This window comes from Asparagus officinalis, chromosome 4 (assembly GCF_001876935.1).
Source record: "Asparagus officinalis chromosome 4, Aspof.V1, whole genome shotgun sequence".
In the NCBI taxonomy this organism is placed as follows: domain Eukaryota; kingdom Viridiplantae; phylum Streptophyta; class Magnoliopsida; order Asparagales; family Asparagaceae; genus Asparagus; species Asparagus officinalis.
This window is the reverse complement of record NC_033797.1, coordinates 36,030,664-36,038,773: the sequence shown is the minus strand read 5'-3', so window position 1 is coordinate 36,038,773 and position 8,110 is coordinate 36,030,664. Positions and strand designations below refer to the sequence as shown.

General features: G+C 36.0%; 2 protein-coding genes across 2 annotated transcripts in view; one reads left to right on the top strand and one right to left on the bottom strand.

Annotated features, from left to right (window-relative positions):
• LOC109838512 (transcription factor-like protein DPB) overlaps positions 1-125 on the bottom strand; it is a 13,687-nt gene extending 13,562 nt beyond the window's left edge. Inside the window, exon 1 of the mRNA XM_020406947.1 lies at positions 74-125. Within this exon, the coding sequence (XP_020262536.1) occupies positions 74-125 (52 nt within the window). The remainder of the gene's footprint in view (positions 1-73) is intronic.
• LOC109835895 (eukaryotic translation initiation factor 5A-2-like) lies at positions 1,361-1,862 on the top strand. The gene has a single exon (XM_020403873.1). It carries the CDS (start codon positions 1,380-1,382, stop codon positions 1,860-1,862), a length of 483 nt encoding a protein of 160 aa, XP_020259462.1. The 5' UTR covers positions 1,361-1,379.

Here is an 8,110-nt window from a genome sequence, read left to right as displayed (position 1 = left end):
GACTGGCCGCCGGAGATCGCCGGAGTCCCCCACGACGACCGGAGCTTCGACGAGTTGGCGGGGCTCTTGTTGCCGTCATCCCTCTGCTTCTGCTGCTTCTGATGATCGCTTGATCCAGTGACCATTACTGTTTCGAACCGATCGGTGTGAGAGAGAGGGTTGAAGATGAAGTAGAAGAACCCTAGTTGCGAGGACAAAGGCGAAAAAAGGGAGGGAGGAGCGAATTGTTTTTGTTATTATTGCAGCTGTCCAGTGATCGCACGAGAAAATGCAACGTATATTACGACGAAAATGCCCCTGACTTCACGAGGAAATGACCCCACGGGCGGTTAATCTTTACGGGTAGGATTGTGGATGATACCCGAAATCCAATAACCAGATCTGATTCAAAGATTAGATTCCGGTCAAATCCGGTTTTGGTTGGATCGATATGGGGAAAATCCAAATATAAGAAGATAATGCCGAAAACATCCTCCAATTATGAGCACAACCTATATTGGAAAATGACTTAAGGATCCAAAATATAGGACCAAGGGACCTATTGCATAATGAGTTGACATGGCCAACTCATTATGCAATAAGGATGAGACACCTCACATGTCCCCTCCCTTGGTCCCATATTTTGGGTCCCTGTAGCAGCACTCTCCTATATTTTTGAAATACACTATGTTATCGGAGCCTATAATAACTTTTGGACACAAATATCATCTCACATATTCTACCATATTAAAAAATTGGGAAAATTATGTCAAGGCCCCCCCCAAAAAATATGAATGTGGCCCAGCCCCAGCATCTTTTTCCCTTACTCTTTAGCCCCAAAAGAGACAACAAAGTGTGGCCCAGCCCCAAAAGCCCATTGTAATACATGTACGCTATGTATTTTTCATAGGCTCCCAAAAAATGCCCTCAGCTCTCACCCAAGAAATCTGTCTTCGTCTCCTCCCGCATCGGCCGAGCCTCCATCGACTGGACTGACTTCAACACCACCCGTGAGCTTACACGCGCCCTCCTCCACCGCGATCACCCACTAGACCGACTTCGACTGGACCAACTTTAATAGTGACTGTAACCAGCTTTGTTGTTCACCGCCGTCGTGGTGGGCTCTTCTGCTTGGCGGTGAGTGGGGCCTGCACAGTTCCCAAGGGTAAGAGCAACAGGTTCCTAGTCCAGGGTCGCGTCTTCTGTGACATATGTAAGGCTGGATTTGAGACTCCAGCCACCACCTACATCGAAGGTGAATAAAAATGATTTTTCTTGGGTTTATATGTGCCCTTGCATCTTGGTTTCCTTCAGATCTGGATTCAGTTTTTAAAATTTTGAATTTATTTTAAGCTCCTTGTAAAAATGGCTAGTAGAGTAGAGAGAGAAGAAGGAGATCGATGTCGGACGAGGAGCACCACTTGGAATCGAAGGCCGACGCCGGCGCATCGAAGACCTACCCTCAGCAAGCTGGCACTATTCGAAAGAACGACTACCTCGTTATCAAGGAGAGGCCCTGCAAGGCTGTTGAGGTTTCAACTTCCAAAACAGGCAAGCACAGTCATGCGAAGTGTCACTTTGTGGTAATTGATATCTTCAATTCGAAAAAGCTTGAAGATATTGTGCCTTCCTCCCACAACTGTGATGTTCCTCATGTCAACCGCACTGATTATCAACTCATAGACGTATCTGAAGATGGTTTCGTGAGTCTTTTGACTAAAAATGGAAACACCAAAGATGACTTGAGGCTTCCAACTGATGACAATCTCCTTACCCAAATATGTGATGGGTTTGCTGATGGGAAGGATCTGGTTGTGACTGTGATGACTACTATGGGAGAGGAACAAATTTGTGCTCTAAAGGACATTGGCCGCAAAAACTAAGCTTCTCAAGCTTTTTAGTATGAAGACTATATCTTGTGTTTAAGGCTTGTAAGGGCCCTAACGCCTTGATTAATTTTGGGTTTTTTAAGGCTGTTAGATTTCTGGTGAATAAAAGTTTGTTTATTTGCTTATTAATCACTTCTTGGTGAATAAAAGTTGGTACAATGTGGATTTGCCGGGATATGGGTAAAAATTTCACTTGCAGACCAAAGTTTGTTTATCTGCTTGACACACCTAAGCTGCTGCATATATCACTACATTTTTGTGTGCAAATGCTAGAATGTTGTTTCTATCATTCTTGGAACTAAGCTGCTGCATATATCACTACATTTTTGTGTGCAAATGCTAGAATGTTGTTTCTATCATTCTTGGAACTGATGCAAGTTTGTAGATATTAGAATGGATGAAAACCCATTAAAATATCAGTTGTCTGGTAGTGATTACGCAATGCGGATAGACTTAATAACCAAGGTTTTTGGAGTAAATGTTGCTGAAGAATTTTTTGAAGGGCTTCCATCCACTGCAAAAACCTGTGATGTATTCATAAACTCTTTTTAAAAAATTGGCTTTATGTGATGTTAGTTTTGTGATTTCAGATTCCACAACATAGACAAATCGTAAATATTAATTTTAACGTTTACATGTTAACTATTCCTGTCATGTGTTAGTATCATAGCTATATGTTAACTTTTACCAGGACATATTAACTATAATAGTTATATGTTGACTTTTAATAGAATGTGTTAACTTTCCTTCTAGTCTGATAATTTTCATACTGAATGTTAACTTTCACAGCTTTATGTTAACTTTCATCCAAACCTGTTAACTTTCACTGCTTTATTTTCGTAGAAGCGTTTTAAAAAAGCTATGACCAAGTCTTTTATCTCATCCTAGATTATGAGAAGCGAAGTGTGTCAAGAGATGAAATCGAGATATTACCACCAATTACTACTAAGAGGAAGGAAAGAAATAGAACTAGACGTATAAACAACAGAATAATTTACAAAACATCCACTGAAATGCTCTCTATGCTAAGCTGAAGGTCACAGTCAAGCTAATTGTAACGAAGCAATTGGTGATTGGTGTGGATTGCTTATTAGTATAATATTTTTGGTAGAGCAATGTAGGTTGTTAAGACCTTTGTAGCACATTGTAGAATGTTTTTGTATCTCTAAGATTGTAAGTCTAATCATATCGTGTATTCAAGCAATATCAGCTGTAAGAATGTAAGAATTTTATTATAGTGAATGTTAACATGTTCAATTAAAAATTAACATGTTATGAAGAAAGTTAACATATTATGGTAAAAATTAACATGTAATAGTGAATGTTAACATATAATGATGAAAATTAACATGTAACAGTTAAAGTTAACATAGGAAACATGTCATGTTCTTGCTGATTATGGGATTTGACAGTATCATAATAACTTGAAGGATAAGTACAGATTATGTACAAGTGTATGAGATTTAATAGTGTATCGTAACTTAAATATTATGTACATAATATGTATATATTATGTACATAATAATCTCAAGATTATGTACATATTATGTACTATAATATTCAGGTTTTGATACACATAATTTATATATAACCTCAGTTTATTATGCACAACATATTTACATGACAGCCACAATACATTTCACATACAATCACAATAACTTACACCAAAATTAATCACTAAATAGACACAATATATTTCATTAAATTTTTGATCCAAGTACAACCAAACCACAAGAACGCATAGTATAATCAACTGAACAATAAAACATGACACGTTACAAGCAATTTTGAAGAAACTACACAAGAATAAAGAGTACACATAGTATAATCAAATGAACAATGAAACATGACATCTCAATCTCATAGTACATTTTAATCAATTTATCCTTCAAATTCAAGCTTCTCCTCAAATCAGTAAGTTCTTCTCTCATAAGTGGAAATAACTGAGTTCCCACACTATACACGGGGTTGTCAAACCACTTCCGATATCTACAACCATCATTCTGAAATTATGCACAAAAACGAAATCAAAATCAAGTTAAATCATGAACCATAAATCACAACCACTTGAGCAAAAAATAATAATAAATCCAAGATTACTTACATGAGGATTTTCATAAGTCATAAAAGTGTAAGACTCACACTCTAAACCTCATGCTAACTTTCAGGTGTATATGTTAACGTTCAGGTTTATATGCTAACGTTCATGTGAACATGTTAACTATCAGTTGTATAAGTTAACTTTCATCTGCATATGTTAACTTTCTTATGAATATGTTAACTTTCAGCATAATATGTTAACTTTTAATATTACATGTCAGTCTTCTTTATAACATGATAACATGCAACTGAATATGTTAACTTGTCAAATGTACATGTTAAGTATTGGCTTTTCCTATTGACATTCAAGTAAACTTGTAGCTTTTCATTTGAACTCAAATGTACATGTTAAGTATTGGCTTTTCCTATTGACATTCAAGTAAACTTGTAGCTTTTCATTTGAACCTGTTAAATATATGTTGTATCAAAACTTTCCTATTGACATTCAAGTAAACTTGTAGCTTTTCATTTGAACCTGTTAAATATATGTTGTATCAAAACAAAACGTACACATATGATGGCAAAAATACTAGAAAATACAATAAGAACAATAAAGGTCAAGCTTTATTTTTCTTATCAATGTTTGTGTTGCAATGTGGACAACAGGCTAAAGAGATACTAAACATGAAGTTTATTTATCAAAGAAACTATCATTTCCTTGCTACATCTGGACAAGTTCTTTAGCATCCTTGTTCTTTCATGTTACATGCCGATGAGTCGTATTAATTGTACAGTGACTCAAATAACCAAATATGAAATTGTAAAATACTAGTCCTTCAAAATCAAGCCTTGCTTTCTTGTTGATGTTATTATATCTTATGATACACCAACATTTTGCACTTCTCAATCAATCGACATATTCATAATAGGAAGTTGCTTCAGGTAAGGTAAGAAGTGGGTCTATTTGTATGTAATTGAACTAACTTCAGGTAAGGTAAGAAGTGAGTCTATTTGTAGTCATCTTCCGACACAAAGATGGTTACCGAACAACCTATTTGCTTTATAGATGACAAAAATCTAACAACCCTAATTCCTCACAAATTGAGGGGGCCTAAGTGCTAATAAATGAGTTGAACCATTAAGGGGTCCATTAGGGGGTGGTTTTGTGCAACTGTAGGCACAAATAAAGGAGGTTATGTGCATTATTGTGCAATTTTCCCTTATTAATAACTAACAAAACTCATATGTGAAGTACATAAAATTTCTGACTCAGAAAATGGAACTATGTTACATGCACAAAACTAGTATCATTCTTCAAAATTCAGGTCAATTATAAGGAATAGGTCCTCTCTTTTTACACATTGATACTAGCGTGCAAGCTTAGTGCGAAGAGTTAGATCAAAACAGAATTGAAGATAATACATGCATCTAAATAAATCAGATTTAAAATTTTCCAGCAAGTAAAATGCAATGTAATCAATAATATTGACACATACTGCACATTAATGCTTCGAAGGGTAAGCCATAATCTAGTCACCTAGGAACAAAGTGTCAGTACGAGGGAAAAACATCAGTGAGAGATGATATTAAGCAACAAACTAATTCAATGAAAGAAAAGCCATTTTCTGTAAGCTAAAATTACATTTGCATGATGAAATCTGATTTCTGCTACTTCAATATGATAGGATTCTCGAGTTATAATCTAAAACAAACAAAACAAGCAACAAACAAAATCCTAAAGTTAGTCTATTGCACCTATAATGATTAGAAAATTGTACCTCCTAACAGCAAGTCCTCCAAGGAGCTTATATCAAAGAGATTCAGCCTGAGCAATAGCACATAGACCCCTGTTGTTAACCTTCTCTGCATAGAGTTCAACTGGGTAAGTTATAATCAGAATGTTCTTTTTTTGTTGCAATGCTTAAGATTGACCATCATTTTCATTTCTCAAACTGAAAATATTAACCAAAATAAACATATCTTAATCCAGAACACCTTCAGCGCACCGCCTCGCCTTCCCTCTTCTTATCCCCATCGCCTTCCCCCACCGCTCAAAAACCCTCGCCGCCGCCGCCGCCGACCTCGCCGTGACTGGATGATCCTCGGAATCGGCCATCGTTGATATATATATATATATATGTATATATATATATATATATATATATATATATGTGTGAGAGAGAGAGAGAGAGAGAGAGAGAGAGAGAGAGAGAGAGAGAAGTTTTGGATTTTGGAAGAATGTTGCTAGTTGTGCTGTCTTGGAAATGTAAATAGGAGCTGAAAATAACAGCTTCATGTATTAGAGGCTTAGGCACACAAAAAATAATACGGGGGGCTAGGTCACATCCATATTCTTTTTTTGAGGCATTGACACATTTTTCCCTAAAAAATTAGTGGGAAACTTAGTGAGGTAGGGAATTATTTATGATAATTTAGAGTATTAAAAATTAAAACGACCCTCATTGCATAAAAATTAGAATAATTAAGTTTTTGTTATGAAACAATTAAATGATGTGGATGTTCATTTAGTTTCCCAAAGAGATTGATACATGTATTACCCATTGATATTCTCTATGAGTAATTAATATGATTCATGTATCATCATCTAAGTTTGTATATAAATAGAGGTATTCCTACCTCACTTTGCAATGAGAAATTGAGGAAATAAAATTTTTTCTTCTTCTTGTCTACTTTCTCTACTCTACTTTATTAGTTTTACAACACGTTATCAGCACGAGACTCTACCATTGAAACAATCTATTTCAAGTCCGTTAGATTCATCGTTGGGCACGTGTTCATATTTTGGGTAAACCTTTAAGGTAAAATTTCTCTTTCCAATTCAATTCATTTTTCACTATGACTAATCTTACAAAACAAGAATTTATGTCTCTTGATATTTCTGGAAAGAACTACTTATCTTGGATGTTAGATATTGAAATACATCTTATTGCAATGGGTCTTGAAAATACTATTGTGGAAGAAAATAAGAGATCAAATCAAGACCGTGTCAAAGCTATGATTTTCCTTCGCCATCATTTAGATGAAGAATTAAAAAGTGGATATCTAACTGTAAAAGATCCACTTACTCTGTGGAATAATTTGCAAGAGAGATTTGACCACCTGAAGTTGGTCATGCTCCCAAAAGCCCGGTATGGTTGGCTTCACTTAAGGCTACAAGATTTTAAATCAATCAGTGAGTATAATTCTGTAATGTATAAAACTACCTCTCAATTGCAATTGTGTGGAGAAAATATCACTGATGACGATATGTTAGAAAAAACATTCTCCACCTTTCATGCCTCGAATATGCTCCTGCAGCAGTACTATCAAGAGAGAGGATTTAAGAAATACTCTGAATTGATTTCATGCCTCCTTTTGGTTGAAAAAAATAATGAATTATTATTAAAAATCATGAATCTCGACCTACTGGTGCTAGCCCATTCCCTGAAGCGAATGCAACTCAATCTCAAAATCATGACCGTGAAAGAGGCCGAGGACGTAGCCGTTGTCGTGGACGAGGTCGTGGCAGATATGTGCCTTATAATCACAATGATCATAACCGTGGAAAAAAGACAAAACAACTCCCAGAAGTGGGATAATAATAAGAAGAAAAGTGAAGAAAAGAAACACTATGAGGAAATATGCTACATGGGTGGAATAGAAGGTCATTGGTCCTGTACCTTTTGTATAGCAAAACATCTTGTTGACCTCTATTAGGCATCATTAAAAGGGAAAGGTAAAAATGCCTAGACAAATTTTATTGATCAAAATAATGTTTATGATGGTCTTGATGATATCACACACCTCGATGTAGCTGATTTTCTTGAGCAACTTGAAGTTACGAAATGATCTCATGACAAATACCCGACATCACTACAACAAAGTTGTTATTTTATAGCGTTGAATGATAGCGTTTATATTGTAAGTGCTATAAATCGTATGTGCCTTATTTTTTTATAGCGTTTGAAAATTTTTATAGCGTTTGAAAATTTTATAGCGTTTGAAAATTTTTATTTTAGCGCGCGTTGAAAACTTAAGCGGTTGACTGAAAATTAAAACATGCGTGTTGAAAACCCGCAGCTGGCCCTAAATTTTATTCCCCCCAAATTATTTCGATCCCTCTCCGGCTCTCCCTTTGATATCTCTGCAATTCGCTCCCTCCCTCACTCTCTCTCGCGAAAACCGGCCAGCGGCGCCGCCCT

Bases quoted from the DNA above. Each gene is read 5' to 3' on its own strand.
- LOC109835895 (XM_020403873.1), top strand. From the start codon at position 1,380: ATGTCGGACGAGGAGCACCACTTGGAATCGAAGGCCGACGCCGGCGCA.